The 18,033-nt window shown below is 41.7% G+C and overlaps 1 protein-coding gene across 1 annotated transcript in view; it reads right to left on the bottom strand.

Annotated features, from left to right (window-relative positions):
• Positions 1 to 7,676, bottom strand: part of LOC139751593 (probable protein phosphatase 2C T23F11.1) — a 185,199-nt gene extending 177,523 nt beyond the window's left edge. Inside the window, exon 1 of the mRNA XM_071667194.1 lies at positions 7,336 to 7,676. Coding sequence (XP_071523295.1) covers positions 7,336 to 7,358 — 23 coding nt within the window. The 5' untranslated portion in view covers positions 7,359 to 7,676. The remainder of the gene's footprint in view (positions 1 to 7,335) is intronic.
• Positions 7,677 to 18,033: the final 10,357 nt, after the last annotated feature.

Here is an 18,033-nt window from a genome sequence, read left to right as displayed (position 1 = left end):
GCCTCACAGGGCCACACCATGGTACTGCACGTCTGTCAAATGGTGTATTGAGGACAGTATCTTGATTTGTACAGTATCATCATCCTTCTCTCTCTCCCTCACTACACCTCTGGCGTTCTTTCTCCTTCCCTACATCTCTCCCTACCTTTTTAATACAATCCCTCCCTGTGTCCCTTACTACTTCCCAAACATGTACCCCATTCTCACATTTCCCTCTTTCCATCTTAACCGCTTCTTTTCTCTCTCCCTCCATCATCCATCTTCTCCATTTCTCCACCTTTCTCTTCTTCTCTCTCTCCCTTTCTACACATTTCTGTTCATCCCTCCCTTGTTATCTTCCTTCCTCCTTCACTCTCATTTTTCCTTAATCATTCACTCTTATCCGCCCTTTCTCTACCCCTACATTTCTCTTTTGCTCCCTCTCCCCCAGTGCTTGGATATGAAGACATCAAATCTCTAGCAAGCCATAAAGGAGCAATAATTGTAGGCACTGATAGCTGTGGGATTTCTCAACAGGTGACTAGAGGGAAGGAGACTTAATTCAATTCCCAGAAGATTGTTTCCATCTGAGATGAATCCAAACCCATGGCAAATCAACCAAAGTTTAGCGTCACTCCTTACTACAGACGGGGATCTAATTAGCTTTTTATGAGGTCGGAGAGAGCTTGGGCGAGATTAACCATAATACCATCAGGATTAATGTAAATGACGATCCACACGATCATGGAAGGTATATAAGACTACAAAGAGAATATTAGGAACTTTCCAGACAGGAGAAAAGAGTAAGAAAAGATGTTTCTCGCAGCGCGGGAGAAGAACCCTAAAGAATTCTAAGGTAAAATGAGGAGGGAAAATACCAGATATCACAGGCCCGCTATTTAATGCCAGTATCCCTTGATGAACGATAACATAGATCTGGATTCCTTATTAAAAGGCACTATGTCGGAGTAGCGTTCAACTACGGAAAAAAAAAAAAAGGATCAAATATGTGACAATCGCAAAGCGCATTTCCAGGGACGGATTCAAACTTAGAACTGAATGACATTCAGAACTATGTAGTACTGGATAGAAAGGAAATAAACTAATACTTCCACAGGCTCTGAAAGCCTCTCATCGAGAGCACTGAAAGAGGCAAGTCGGCAAGTAATATTTCCTACCACAAATATGTTCAACATATCGTTACAAGAAGATGAACTGCTGGATGACTGGAAGCTCGCGAATGTAATATCAATATACAAAAGAGGAGATAGATATTGTGCCTTACACTATGGGCCTGTTAAGTCTTGCTTCGCCTTCGGGTTAAACGTTAAATTTTGCATCAAGGATAAACTTGAACAATTAATATGGATTTTATGATTAAGAATTATGGTAAACGAATTTAGCGGTTAATATATATATATATATATATATATATATATATATATATATATATATATATATATATATATATATATTTTTTTTTTTTTTTATACTTTGTCGCTGTCTCCCGCGTTTGCGAGGTAGCGCAAGGAAACAGACGAAAGAAATGGCCCAACCCCCCCCCCCCATACACATGTACATACACACGTCCACACACGCAAATATACATACCTACACAGCTTTCCATGGTTTACCCCAGACGCTTCACATGCCTTGCTTCAATCCACTGACAGCACGTCAACCCCTGTATACCACATGACTCCAATTCACTCTATTTCTTGCCCTCCTTTCACCCTCCTGCATGTTCAGGCCCCGATCACACAAAATCTTTTTCACTCCATCTTTCCACCTCCAATTTGGTCTCCCTCTTCTCCTCGTTCCCTCCACCTCCGACACATATATCCTCTTGGTCAATCTCTCCTCACTCATTCTCTCCATGTGCCCAAACCATTTCAAAACACCCTCTTCTGCTCTCTCAACCACGCTCTTTTTATTTCCACACATCTCTCTTACCCTTACGTTACTTACTCGATCAAACCACCTCACACCACACATTGTCCTCAAACATCTCATTTCCAGCACATCCATCCTCCTGCGCACATCTCTATCCATAGCCCACGCCTCGCAACCATACAACATTGTTGGAACCACTATTCCCTCAAACATACCCATTTTTGCTTTCCGAGATAATGTTCTCGACTTCCACACATTTTTCAAGGCTCCCAAAAATTTTCGCCCCCTCCCCCACCCTATGATCCACTTCCGCTTCCATGGTTCCATCCGCTGACAGATCCACTCCCAGATATCTAAAACACTTCACTTCCTCCAGTTTTTCTCCATTCAAACTCACCTCCCAATTGACTTGACCCTCACCCCTACTGTACCTAATAACCTTGCTCTTATTCACATTTACTCTCAACTTTCTTCTTCCACACACTTTACCAAACTCAGTCACCAGCTTCTGCAGTTTCTCACATGAATCAGCCACCAGCGCTGTATCATCAGCGAACAACAACTGACTCACTTCCCAAGCTCTCTCATCCCCAACAGACTTCATACTTGCCCCTCTTTCCAGGACTCTTGCATTTACCTCCCTTACAACCCCATCCATAAACAAATTAAACAACCATGGAGACATCACACACCCCTGCCGCAAACCTACATTCACTGAGAACCAATCACTTTCCTCTCTTCCTACACGTACACATGCCTTACATCCTCGATAAAAACTTTTCACTGCTTCTAACAACTTGCCTCCCACACCATATATTCTTAATACCTTCCACAGAGCATCTCTATCAACTCTATCATATGCCTTCTCCAGATCCATAAATGCTACATACAAATCCAATTGCTTTTCTAAGTATTTCTCACATACATTCTTCAAAGCAAACACCTGATCCACACATCCTCTACCACTTCTGAAACCGCACTGCTCTTCCCCAATCTGATGCTCTGTACATGCCTTCACCCTCTCAATCAATACCCTCCCATATAATTTACCAGGAATACTCAACAAACTTATACCTCTGTAATTTGAGCACTCACTCTTATCCCCTTTGCCTTTGTACAATGGCACTATGCACGCATTCCGCCAATCCTCAGGCACCTCACCATGAGTCATACATACATTAAATAACCTTACCAACCAGTCAACAATACAGTCACCCCCTTTTTTAATAAATTCCACTGCAATACCATCCAAACCTGCTGCCTTGCCGGCTTTCATCATTTCAAGCTAAAAGTTTGTTTTCTAAATTGTTTCTTACATTTTTCATATGTATATATATGTATGTGTGTGTGTGTGTGTGTGTATGTGCGTATGTGTGTGTGTGTGTGTGTGTGTGTGTGTGTATATGTATATATATATGTATATTATCCCTGGGGATAGGGGTGAAAGAATACTTCCCACGTATTCCTCGCGTGTCGTAGAAAGCGACTAGAGGGGACGGGAGCGGGGGGCCGGAAATCCTCCCCTCCTTGTATTAACTTTCTAAAATGGGAAACAGAAGAAGGAGTCACGCGGGGAGTGATCACCCTCCTCGAAGGCTCAGAGTGGGGTGCCTAAATGTGTGTGGATGTAACCAAGATGTGAAAAAAGGAGAGATAGGTAGTATGTTTGAGGAAAGGAACCTGGATGTTTTGGCTCTGAGTGAAACGAAGCTCAAGGGTAAAGGGGAAGAGTGGTTTGGAAATGTCTGGGGAGTGAAGTCAGGGGTTAGTGAGAGGACAAGAGCAAGGGAAGGAGTAGCAATACTCCTGAAACAGGAGTTGTGGGAGTATGTGATAGAATGTAAGAAAGTAAATTCTCGATTAATATGGGTAAAATTGAAAGTTGATGGAGAGAGGTGGGTGATTATTGGTGCATATGCACCTGGGCATGAGAAGAAAGATCATGAGAGGCAAGTGTTTTGGGAGCAGCTAAATGAGTGTGTTAGCGGTTTTGATGCACGAGACCGGGTTATAGTGATGGGTGATTTGAATGCAAAGGTGAGTAATGTGGCAGTTGAGGGAATAATTGGTATGCATGGGGTGTTCAGTGTTGTAAATGGAAATGGTGAAGAGCTTGTAGATTTATGTGCTGAAAAAGGACTGATGATTGGGAATACCTGGTTTAAAAAGCGAGATATACATAAGTATACTTATGTAAGTAGGAGAGATGGCCAGAGAGCGTTATTGGATTACGTGTTAATTGACAGGCGTGCGAAAGAGAGACTTTTGGATGTTAATGTGCTGAGAGGTGCAACTGGAGGGATGTCTGATCATTATCTTGTGGAGGCTAAGGTGAAGATTAGTATGGGTTTTCAGAAAAGAGGAGTGAATGTTGGGGTGAAGAAGGTGGTGAGAGTAAGTGAGCTTGGGAAGGAGACCTGTGTGGGGAAGTACCAGGAGAGACTGTGTACAGAATGGAAAAAGGTGAGAACAATGGAAGTAAGGGGAGTGGGGGAGGAATGGGATGTATTTAGGGAATCAGTGATGGATTGCGCAAAAGATGCTTGTGGCATGAGAAGAGTGGGAGGTGGGCTGTTTAGAAAGGGTAGTGAGTGGTGGGATGAAGAAGTAAGAGTATTAGTGAAAGAGAAGAGAGAGGCATTTGGACGATTTTTGCAGGGAAAAAATGCAATTGAGTGGGAGAAGTATAAAAGAAAGAGACAGGAGGTCAAGAGAAAGGTGCAAGAGGTGAAAAAAAGGGCAAATGAGAGTTGGGGTGAGAGACTATCAGTAAATTTTAGGGAGAATAAAAAGATGTTCTGGAAGGAGGTAAATAGGGTGCGTAAGACAAGGGAGCAAATGGGAACTTCAGTGAAGGGCGTAAATGGGGAGGTGATAACAAGTAGCGGTGATGTGAGAAGGAGATGGAATGAGTATTTTGAAGGTTTGTTGAATGTGTCTGATGACAGAGTGGCAGATATAGGGTGTTTTGGTCGAGGTGGTGTGCAAAGTGAGAGGGTTAGGGAAAATGATTTGGTAAACAGAATATATATATATATATATATATATATATATATATATATATATATATATATATATATATATATATATATATATATATATAACTTGCTGAAAACAAATATATCGTCATCTGCTAACTAGACAAAGTACGGTACAATAATTCTTAATCTGTTTATACAGTTAAGGTTAAAAAAAAGCATATTGAATAATCACACAGAGCTTGAAAGGATAAAACATGTTGATCCACTTGTTACAGTTCTCAGTATGGAATGTAAGATACATAGTTCGAAATATTGGAACACTTGGATTGCTGGACGACATTGCAATCAATTCTCTAAAAATTTCATGTACCTGACTGCCTAGCCTCAGGAATTATGTACAATTTAAAGGTGACTTTTCGCTCGCGGTGTTACCCTGAGTAGGCGAGGTCCAGTAAAACACACACACACAATTGTTATTATTATATATATATATACATATATATATATATATATATATATATATATATATATATATATATATACATATATATATATATACATATATATATATATACATATATATATATATACATATATATATATATATATATATATATATATATATATATATATATATATATATATATATATATATATTGGAAAGGATCCCAAATTTTGCGCGTGATCAAGTATATTCCTACAAGTCCACGGGGAAAATGAAACACGGTAAGTTCCCAAGTGCACTTTCGTGTAATAATCACATCAGGAGAGACACAAAAGAGAAATATAGCAGTCTGTCGATATACAACGAAGAGACGTAGCTAGGACGCCATTTGGTAAATATGCGAGTGTCCAAGACAGACAACGAGCGTATCATAAACTTATTATGTGGACAAGGTGAATTGTTTACAAATTCTATCAACAACAAAGTTGTCCAATTTGTATAAACCATCACTAATATTAAAATTATAATTCCCTGTGTATTTGATAATAGATGATTCAATGATATTTCTCGTGGTAATGGAGTTAGGAGTTAATAACCGAGATGGCATTACTCCAGTCAATACAATAATCATAGTTTTTAACGTAATCAAACAAGCCATTTGATTCTTGTTCCGTTCTTATACTATATGATGCGTAAGTCTAAGAGAAAGATCCTTACTAGACTGCCCAACATTAAGCTTATCACAATTTCTACATGGTACTTTATAGATGCAGCCAGGAGAATTTTCTGGCGAGTTCCTGATTAAGATATTCTTTATAGTATTATTGTTGCAGAAGGCAATATTTACATTAAAAGGATTTAAGCAACATGAGAAGTAAAGTAAAATTATTATTAAAAGGGAGAACTAAAAGATTCCTGGTGTCAATGGGAGGTTTGGGCTCAACTCTATAAAATGATTTCTTTGCTAACTTAAGGGATTTATCAATGAAAGATCTAGGGTACTTTAACCGAGATCAAATGGAATATATCTTCTCAAACTCATCATCAATATACTCTGGACTGCAAATACGTATTGCCCTAAAGAACATAGACTGAAATGATAATTCAACACTATCATGTTGAGATGAGTAATAAAGGATATATGAGCATACATTGGTAGGTTTTCTGCATATACTAAACTTAAACTTGTTTCTCTGCCTATGAGTCATGCAAACTAGAAATGCCCAGTCAATGCTACACACCGAGATGAGGTTAGGATACAGATATTCCATTTGATATCAAGTGTTTGCATCTTTAAACCTCCAAGTGGCCGAGGTAGCCAGGCACCTTACACTAGGGTTCGAATATAGGATAGCGATGCTGTTTCCTGTGGGGCGGGGTAGCGCCGAGAATGGATGATGGCAAGCAAGTATAAGCACGTATATGGAAAGGATCACAATGTACTTGTATTTGTAAGGATATGTCTGTGTGTATATGTATGTATATATGTTATGTTTATGTATGTATATGTGCGTATATGGGCGTTTATGTATATATGTGTATAAGAGTGGATGGACCATTCTTCGTCTGCGTCCTGGCGCTATCTCGCTGACGCGGGAAACAGCGACAAGTTTAATAAAATAATAACATATATAAATAGATAGATAGATAGACAGATACCCTAGCCATAACCATGTACTCATTGCAACGACAAACCCTTAGGGGTGGTTGAATGACTGGGTTGAACGTGATCCAACTGTTGCAACCTGGATTCGAACCTACGACCTCGAGCCCGGGCGGTCAGTGAATGTGTTATAGTCAGCAACTCTAATAACTGCTACAAACCTCGGTAAACGTCAGAATTACGTCCTCGAAAGACATGGCTTCTAGCAAAACGGAGTATACATGGGACACCCCCTATGTGGAATACTGTAATTAGCGTGAGATACGTTCTTGACATACGTGTAGCACCACCTACCTGAGGCGTGTGTACCTCACTCATAACTATCTATGTAACATATACAATAAAACAAAAAGACAAATGTTTTTTAATCTTACCGTGAAAATGGACAGTTGGGCATTCCGTGGCGTGTGCTTCGTTTTCCCCTTAATTTCGTCGGCGTTTCGGACGAAGGCGGGTACGCAAGTGGGTCGGCGGTACACCAAGATGATGTGCAATCTCGACAACCAGTTCTTCATTTCTGTTGCGCCTTGAAACATCAGCTTTCATGTCGAGAGTAATAGTTCTGTCCACTGGCACTAGATTTTCCGCCACATGGTCGTAAGATGACGGGGACACAACACACACAGTATAGCTGAGCACGGAGCAGCCCTGGTGAAGCACCGTACACTACCGAGTTCAACTCCTCACCACTGTGTTTCCCTCTGTCGGTGAGGCATGAAAGCTTCGTTTCATCCTACCCAAGGCATTACTGTCGCCATGACTCAAACAGCCTGCAGTTATAAACGTTTGAAATAAGACCTGTTTATGGGATTTAGCATCACCTGTTGAAGGAGGCATAACGTTAATCAAAATTGTTTTGTAATTCTGAAAACATTAAAGCATAAGAATTGTTTTACTCGTCTTCTAGACAAGCAACAGGATCTGGTAAACAAATATACCGTAACATTAGTAAAATAGATATAAATGGAATCAATAATGACTACTGCTACTCAAAAACTATATTTCCTACATAAACATCAGTGGTAATAGTACGTTTATTATACAGTAAAACGGTAAGCGAAGAAATAATCTTATAACGACCACCTGACGACCGTTACCTTCTGGTGATCCTTTTCATTCCGGTACAATACTCTGACCCATAGTTTCCAATGTTTTTCATTTGACTCTAGTCTTACGCAGTTAGTTAAATCCCACCATAACTTTTATCATTTATCAGGTGGTGACACAGATAATGCTACGTCACCATTCCCCATTTCAATCTCAGTGGGAGGAAGTGGCAATTGGTGCGTGGGCAGTACACAGGCCACATTAGTGGTCCAGCTTCCTGGACACATCCTACAGTTCTAAGACCAAACATCCCCGACACTAACACAGCAGCTACAGTGATGACCAGAGATCTTTAATAGGACTTCGTTTTCCTGAATGATTAAGTTATACGTTGATATTAGTTATCATACAAATGTGATCAGAATGGTTGATAATACCTTCACATATTGCACACACACACACACACACACACACACACACACACACACACACGTCTCTCTAATGTAAGAAATATTAAGGACCGGAGAGTGATCTGCGTTTGTGTTGCTTATACACAATATCTCTGATATAAGACAAAATACATCTAACAAATGTACCTAATGCAGTTTCTGTCATCTGTAATGTACCAAAACCACAGTTCCCTTTCCACATCGAGGCCCACAGACCTTTCCATGGTTTGCTCCAGACGCTTCACATGCCCTGGGTAATTCTATAGACAGCATGTCGACGCTGGTACACCACATCGTTCCATTCTGTTTCGAGAACGCCGTTCATCCTAGTTTATCCTTCTATCAACAATTTAGTCTCCCCGTTCCCTTTGTACCCTCCATTTCATACACACATATATATCTTGTTTGTCAACTTCCCCTCACTCATTCTCTCCATATGTCCAAACCATTTCAACACACCCTCTTCTGCTCTCTCAACCACACTCTTTTTATAACCACACATCTCATTTACCCTATTACTACTCGATCAAACCACCTCACACAACATATCGTCCTCAAACATCACATTTCCAGGACATCCACCCTCCTCCTCACGTCCTTATCTATATATACGTATACATAGCCCATGCCTCGCATCCATACAACATCGTTGGGACTACTGTATCTTTAAACACCCGTTTTCGGTCTTTCTTCCCGCACACATTCCCTAATGCTCCCAGGGATCAGCAAACTCTGAATATTATATAAGCCTAAATTTTCTGAACGCTTTCGCCAAAGAACCACATGAAGGATGATTTGGTGAAATTAAATCATACGGCGAAAGAAGTCGAATATGGGCATTGGGTCATACACTGTCTCACAGGTAGGAAAGAACTGAAGACGGAAGCATCCACCTGGGTCACTGAGACAATTCAGGAACTACAAGACTCAGATCTAGATCTTAATCGTCTCATGACTACATTACTGTTATGGAAAGACGACTTGTAGGTAAGATTTCAAAATCCGTAGACAATAAAAAAATCAAGAAATGAAGACCGAACACATGAAGATTAATTGATGATTTAAAGGGATTTAGACAAATTGACGGTAGTTGTGTGCTGAATGGAAAATGTTCTTCTTCATTACTGATATATGCAAAATAACACGTTTCGTGGTAGATATGCTTAACACAAACGTATCATGTTTGGTAAGCCATTATTTGATAATACACGAGAGAGAACGTCTTGGAGTGCTCATTAGTGATAAGACTAAATGCTTCGCTGCATCCACTACAGTTAAGAGAATGCTACGTTCGATAGAACAGAAATGAAGACAAAATACTCATCACAACAACTGGTCAGACCACACTGAGATTACGTCGTTCATTTGCGATGAAATAAGGACAAAGATATCTGAAAAATTCCATCTTTTCCTGAAAATGCGCAAACTTTCCGATGTCGCAGGGGTTTTCTAGATGCCGTAAATAACAGAGAACATAACTCATGATACTTCATGCACGTTAGACTAGAGATTCTGTGGCTATAAATAACAGAATGATGTTCAAGGGAAAGAGATACAATACAAGCTTAGGATAAAATCTATTGTAGAAAATTCAAAGAACATTGACGTAACCCGCCAATAGATAATGTCAAAACGAAGACAATGTATCTAAATTACGGCGGCTGGATAACTATTATTTTGTTCTTACACAGCAGCGACCCGAGGTCATTCTTCCCTACTGCACTCGATGGCTGGAATTAGAACAGGACAACGTGTTTTCCATTCATCCCTTCCCATGAAATTTCCTTTCCCACGTTAGTAAAACTCCCTCTACGCTCCATGGTGTGTTCTGCCATCACTGTTTTCCTGGCGGACGTGTGTGCCCCAGGGAGTGATGGCCGGGTGCCCTCGCCTTTATTATCATCCTGACTCCATCTATACAGATTAAAAACCTGGGATACAATTACTTTCCCTCAGCTGATAACCTCGTCATCTTCTGTTAGCCGTCCTTCCAATGTGATCCAATGAATATTTCTCCCCGACTCTCTCTATATGTCCTCTCCCGCCTCCCTTATTTCCCTCTCTACATATTTCTCTGTTCTCTCCGCTGTCTCTCTCACCTTTATCTAACCCTCCTTTCATCTCCCTCTCTCCAGTTCTACATCTCTCTCTCTCTCTCTCTCTCTCTCTCTCTCTCTCTCTCTCTCTCTCTCTCTCTCTCTCTCTCTCTCTCTCCCGCCCCACCCTTATTCTTACACTCCTTCCCTAGATCTTTCTCCTCTCACTCCCTCTTTTCTGTCCATTTCTTTTCTTCTTCCTCACTCCCTCTATCTCTATCTCTCCTCCCTATATCTCTTCTTCTTTCTCACTCATTTGCCTTTTAATGCACAGACATACAATCTCTCCATCTCATCCATATTACATTTGACTTAACGCGACTCGTTTTTCGTAGTTCTGTATTCTCTTGCGGTGAGAACTACGCGCTGGCCCTCCTCTTTGAACAAATCTCGTCACATACTCTCTCTCTCTCTCTCTCTCTCTCTCTCTCTCTCTCTCTCTCTCTCTCTCTCTCTCTCTCTCTCTCTCTCTCTCAACGTGAGGAAAATATTATTTGATTTAAATCACATTTCAGCGCGGGACAAAGAAGCAATCACTACGGGGGGTCTTAATAGCCCTGGTATTAACTAGGATTTCTTGTCAGGTAGCCAGAGGGAAAGTGACTAACTGATTCACCGGGAGATTGCTTTTATATCAAATGATTCAAGATTCAAGGCAAGTCAACACTGTTTCAGTATTAGTTCTGACCGCAGACAAGGATCCAATTAACTATAATGAGCTGGGTGAGAAGGCAATTAGCAGTGACCCCCACGATCATCCAGGTTTACGTAAAATACTCCGTTTTCATTTTCAAGAAAGCGAGTTCATGATGATGTCAAATTTTAGATTAACATGTTTTTTTTCGTTTTTTCAAAGTGTGTCGGGATGGTAGTAATGTACAGTGAATCTAGCTTGTATACGTGGACACGGTTGAAACAAACTTTGGAAATATCTTTAAAAATGAGATTAATGTTCCTAAGAAATGTGGTATTTCCACGAAGAGGAGAAAAAACGAGGCAGAAATCCCAGGCAGTATGACTGCGAAAATACAGATTGAGTCAGACATTAAAGAAGTAAATGTAGGAAATTTACAGTATGTGATAGTAAACGGGATCGTAGAAGTTACGTAAGACTGCAAAGAAAAAGAGAATTTGTAAAGACAATGTCTCAACTTCAGGAAGAATACGTAACGAATTCTTGAAATACATAAAGAGTAAGACATATGTCGACGATACTATAGGCCTGTTATCCAGCTTAACCAACGATAACGATTACGAGAAATGGCTTCCTTACTAACGAAATATTTCGAAATTGCGTCCACTACTGGAAAATTATCAAATTCATAACAACAATAAAAAAGTGACAAAAGAAAACGTATTTCAGGATTCAGATTATGCGAGAGAGACAAAAAACTGGTCATCACACTCACATTATCGAGTATTAGATATTTTGAATAAGTTATCTGATATTGATGATTTGTTTGAAGGATCAATTCAAAAAGTATAAGTTGACAAATAAAGTTTCTGGTCACCAAGGCATTCTACACACGGCTACACAGGGTAACGTGCACAATGGCTGGAAGTTTGCGAATGCAGGAACCCCAGCCCAGAAAGGAAGACAGAAAGTGAGTCTCTGATTATCGAACTGTCAATATACGATTACTCGTAAGGCGAACTATCAATATAAGATTACTCTGTTTCTAGGGAAGGCGTTACAACAATAAACAAAGATGAATTTATCTTTTTCTCTCTGATATCTGAAAATGTGGCTCAAAGTACATTATGTTTAAAGAATATAATACAGTTCCGTTGTCCTATTTAATGTCTAGGATTTAAAAACGCCTGCAAATCTTATACTTGAGTAATCCTGGGAACTGACAGAAGACCTGACGGTCTACGAAGAGTTTATATACATATATATATATATATATATATATATATATATATATATATATATATATATATATATATATATATATATATACCAAGAACTCCAGAGAGCTTTCGATGAAATGCCACAGAATACTGTTAGGTAAGTATATAACAATGGGCATAAGAAATCGAGGACGTTCGTTGATCACACACACACACACACAAAGGCATACAGGCAGAAGCAACGAGTGGCACTGTACGAGGAAACACCCGAGTGACCCACCATAACAAGTGGGGTACCAGAAGGCTTGGCCTTGGGTCTCGTTCTCTTTATCACCCATATCGTCTGTGATCTTGAGACACAGATCACAAGTAAAATCTTAAGATTGGCCAACAGTAAAAAATTAGGGAATATATCCCATATATATATGTATACGAAAACTCTTTAATGATTCAGAGATAATGAACTTTGATACTGTGGTCAGTGCTAGGGATAATGGACTTCGATGCTGTAATGAGTGCTATGGATAATGGACTTCGACGCTGTGGTAATCATTATGAATTCGATGCAGACAAACCTAGAGTAATGTATTTTTATGATGAATACGTTAAACAGAGATATAGAAATACTCGGTGAGCCAGTAATGGCCCAAAACGTATAAAGTCATTCTTAGCTGCAGATTGTTATAGCAACAGAATATTAAGTTTCATAACTATAAATATACAAGATATAAGGAATAAAACTGTACCCCTTATCTAAAATGCCCTTGTTAAACTTCACTTAGAATACGCTGTCCAGATCTGATCTCTAAAGTTGATCACAGACGAAGAGAAACCAGAAAGAATAAGAAAAATGGACAACAAAAAATCCGTTACACAAAAATTAATCTAATGAAAAAAGATCCAAAATTATTTTCCCCAAGAAACTCTGATATCGAGATTTGATTTAATTCAAAGAATACTAAATTGTATGGTAACCTAAGTCAAGATAATTTTTACACACTAGATAGAAATACAGTGACCAGAAATAATAACATAACGCTGAGGAGGCTCAGAAGACGTAATGCAGACGTGAGCAGAAGTTTATCCTTAAATCATCGTCTACAATTCTTCCCTCTGAATCCCACAGCTTGGTATTCTGCTCATTAACTAACATCTGACTCCTGTTGAGATTACGGAAAAGTTTCGGATTCTCTCCTGCCTTGTCCACCGTATTCTTTTCCAAGCTTCTTTGTTGCTCATTTCTTAGCCTGACATACTCGTCTTCTGCTCTCATACTTGGCAGACGTTGGCTGGCTGGAGTGCCGTCTATATTTGCACCACTGCACATCTCTGAGCTTCTTTGTATGTGTGTGTGTATATGTGTGTGTGTATGTGTATGTGTGTGTGTGTGTGTGTGTGTGTGTGTGTGTGTGTGTGTGTGTGTGTGATTCTTGATTTGAGCCTCTCTGAGTGTGGGACTCGCTAAACTTTGGCTTAATGACCCATAACTTTTGACTTCTTGACCTGCACCTCTCTAATTGTATAACGTGTAAGAATCTGGTTTAATGACTTGTAGCTCTCGACTTCAAGACCTGTCATTTTCTGGCTGTATGACCTGCAACACTCTGGCTTAATGACCTCACACCACTTGGCTTCTCAAGTGCTGCACCCTGGCTTAATGATCTATAACGCTCTGGACACAGGATCTATGAAAGTATAGCCTCATGACTTATGGTAACATGGTACTTGCTGTATTCTTGCCTCATGACTTATGGTAACATGGTACTTGCTGTATTCTTGCCTCATGACTTATGGTAACATGGTACTTGCTGTATTCTTGCCTCAGGACTTATGGTAACATGGTACTTGCTGTATTCCTGCCTCAGGACTTACGGTAACACAGTACATGCGGTACTCTAGATGATTATGGTATAAAGGTACTTGTTGTACTCTAGCTGTGGTACTATAGTACTTTGGTGCTTGTCTCTGGTATCATGACCGATGGAACTATGGTACTTGTGATACTCTGGCTTTACGACCTGTGGTACCATGATTCTCACCACCTGTCCACTCCAAACATCATAACATGTGTGTCTGGTGTTGCGAGCCGTCGTAACTGCAAGGTAGCGTCTGTATGCATGTACTATGGACCCACACAGATATTCAAGCACCGTTGTCTCTCTCTTGATACCGGGTGAAACACGTAATCGCGTTGGGGGTTTTCGTGGGTTTACCTACAGAAACAGTTTGTCTGGTACAAGCGGAGGACACAGGTAATAACAGCCAGACTAGCTCCCTGCCCTCAGAGCCTACTGTCTTGCTCAGCTTTTGCAGTTGCTCTATCTCTCTACCAAGGCTGGTCGCTGAGGCAGTATTCAACAAGCTGTCTTTGCCCGTAGCACATCTTAACCCCTGGAGAAAGGACAGACTTACCATCCATTATTTACAACGTCAACCACCTCTAACTACTTCTGCCTAGCTAACAACATCCTTTGCTCTGAACAAAAATTACGTAACGTGAGACATTCGCCCACAATGCTCAGTCCAGCTTTCTGCACTGACCTTACTGCTCAGCTTAGATAAAATGACCCATCATAAAACTACAAAGACGGATACATGAGGCTAAAACACAAGAATAATGAACTGCAATATAGCAAAAGACAGACTCAAAAAAGCTTAGGCAGGAGGTTAGACAAATGCTAGCAACTACCTCTGTATTAGTCAGAACCGTAAACATAACTACACTAAAACAGTAACACTGGAGGTACGTATATCACATGTGGGGAATGCAAAGTTCTCAGACTGATACATTTAAGTATCATACATACGTATGCAAGTTTGAATAATATACTCGTATATATACAGAGGCAAGTCGTAGCGAAACTGAAGTCGTATGGTAGAAATCAGTACCTCTGACTCATGACCTGGGACACAGTCTACCTTTATGACATGTGACAATCCACCAGTATGACCCATGACGCTACTCCCTGGCTTTATGACCGACTTAAAGAGAACTCAGCGTCAGGTTCTGATGGGATACCAGCTATAATGCTGAAGGAGACAATACCAACGAAGACAAAATCTCTGTTGATGTTCTTGGAACAAAGCATTGATCAAACTAACACATCAGGTATGCATGAAACGGCATATGTAACCCCAGTATGCAAATGAAGGTCTAAACAGGGCAGACCAGATAGCCTAACATGATGAAAGTCTAGGAAATAATGATAAAAAAACACATTTTAGAAAATATAATCATCAGTATTTTGTAATACAAAAGCCAGCATAGATTTATAGCGAGGTAAAAACACAGAAAAACAACGACTAATTGTAGCAAATGCAAGGACAGATGGACACGGTCTTTTTTTCCAGACTTTGTTAAAGCATTTGACAGGAGAGAAACTACAGAGTTTCATCGAAGCGTCATAAGTGAATAGTAAAGATAAAGTAGGTAGATGGATCGAAGAGTTTTTAACTGACAGAAAATTCGTAGTGTTGGTAAACAGACCCATGACAGAAGTTAGGATGTTCTTTGTGTACCGCGGGGATCGGTGCTTGCCTCAGTACCGCGGAGATCGGTGCTTGCCTCAGTACCGCGGGGATCGGTGCTTGCCTCAGTACCGCAGGGATCGGTGCTTGCCTCAGTACCGCGGGGATCGGTGCTTGCCTCAGTACCACAGGGATCGGTGCTTGCCTCAGTACCGCGGGGATCGGTGCTTGCCTCAGTACCGCAGGGATCGGTGCTTGCCTCAGTACCGCAGGGATCGGTGCTTGCCTCAGTACCACAGGGATCGGTGCTTGCCTCAGTACCGCAGGGATCGGTGCTTGCCTCAGTACCACAGGGATCGGTGCTTGCCTCAGTACCGCAGGGATCGGTGCTTGCCTCAGTACCGCAGGGATCGGTGCTTGCCTCAGTACCACAGGGATCGGTGCTTGCCTCAGTACCACAGAGATCGGTGCTTGCCTCAGTACCACAGGGATCGGTGCTTGCCTCAGTACCGCGGGGATCGGTGCTTGCCTCAGTATCACAGGGATCGGTGCTTGCCTCAGTACCGCGGAGATCGGTGCTTGCCTCAGTACCGCGGAGATCGGTACTTGCCTCAGTACCGCGGGGATCGGTGCTTGCCTCAGTATCACAGGGATCGGTGCTTGCCTCAGTACCGCGGAGATCGGTGCTTGCCTCAGTACCACAGGGATCGGTGCTTGCCTCAGTACCGCAGGGATCGGTACTTGCCTCAGTACCGCAGGGATCGGTGCTTGCCTCAGTACCGCGGGGATCGGTACTTGCCTCAGTACCGCGGGGATCGGTGCTTGCCTCAGTATCACAGGGATCGGTACTTGCCTCAGTACCGCAGGGATCGGTGCTTGCCTCAGTATCACAGGGATCGGTGCTTGCCTCAGTACCGCGGAGATCGGTACTTGCCTCAGTACCGCGGGGATCGGTGCTTGCCTCAGTATCACAGGGATCGGTGCTTGCCTCAGTACCGCGGAGATCGGTGCTTGCCTCAGTGCCACAGGGATCGGTGCTTGCCTCAGTACCACGGGGATCGGTGCTTGCCTCAGTATCACAGGGATCGGTGCTTGCCTCAGTACCACAGGGATCGGTGCTTGCCTCAGTACCGCGGAGATCGGTGCTTGCCTCAGTACCGCAGGCAGGATCGGTGCTTGCCTCAGTACCACAGGGATCGGTGCTTGCCTCAGTACCGCGGGGATCGGTGCTTGCCTCAGTACCACAGGGATCGGTGCTTGCCTCAGTACCGCAGGGATCGGTGCTTGCCTCAGTACCGCAGGCAGGATCGGTGCTTGCCTCAGTACCACAGGGATCGGTGCTTGCCTCAGTACCGCAGGGATCGGTGCTTGCCTCAGTACTGCAGGCAGGATCGGTGCTTGCCTCAGTACCACAGGGATCGGTGCTTGCCTCAGTACCACAGGGATCGGTTCTTGCCTCAGTACTGCTTGCAATGGTGATCTCAAATACAGACAAGAAGTGAGGGGAAGTAGGTACAGACAGGTGCTTTACGGATCATGACACAAGAGTCAGTTAGGGGCTACAGCGCTCGTCAACCTCTATCATCTCAAACTACATTGTCGAGTTTGCTTGATCCTGTCACCACACCGAACCAAATGTCGCCATTAGTCCACCGTTATCACCCATTATCATATGAAACGAAGGAAGACGAAAATCTTTCTACACACATATAAGAACAGCAAAACCAATATCATGAATTTATAATCATACTCATATTCAAATGATTTACAAAATATATTTTCACACAATTAATACTGTAGTTGTTCAAGACAATGTGACATCCGTCTTATTTTCTCTTATTAAGAATGTTGGATTAGGGGTAATGATAGCAGTGTCGAGGGCGGTCGGTTACATCGAAGCTAACAATGTTATGCTCACATGTCTCACATGTACCTACATATTGGCGAACAGGGGTGTTAGTTACCAAGAACTCCAGGGATGCAAGAACTGCATCAAGTATATTACCTTCCCTCGTCGGCTGTGTGACAGTCTGGTAGTGGAAACTGTCTTCGACATCCTTAATGGGTCTAGCAGATTCACTGTTCACCCCTAAAATAGTTATCCAGTTGACTTGTGGAAGATTAAAATCCCCAAGAAGTGACTGAGTGTCTGTTATCT

Source organism: Panulirus ornatus, chromosome 11, assembly GCF_036320965.1.
Source record: "Panulirus ornatus isolate Po-2019 chromosome 11, ASM3632096v1, whole genome shotgun sequence".
Classification (NCBI taxonomy): domain Eukaryota; kingdom Metazoa; phylum Arthropoda; class Malacostraca; order Decapoda; family Palinuridae; genus Panulirus; species Panulirus ornatus.
Note: the sequence above shows the minus strand (reverse complement) of the source record. Positions and strands in the feature narration are given on the sequence as shown.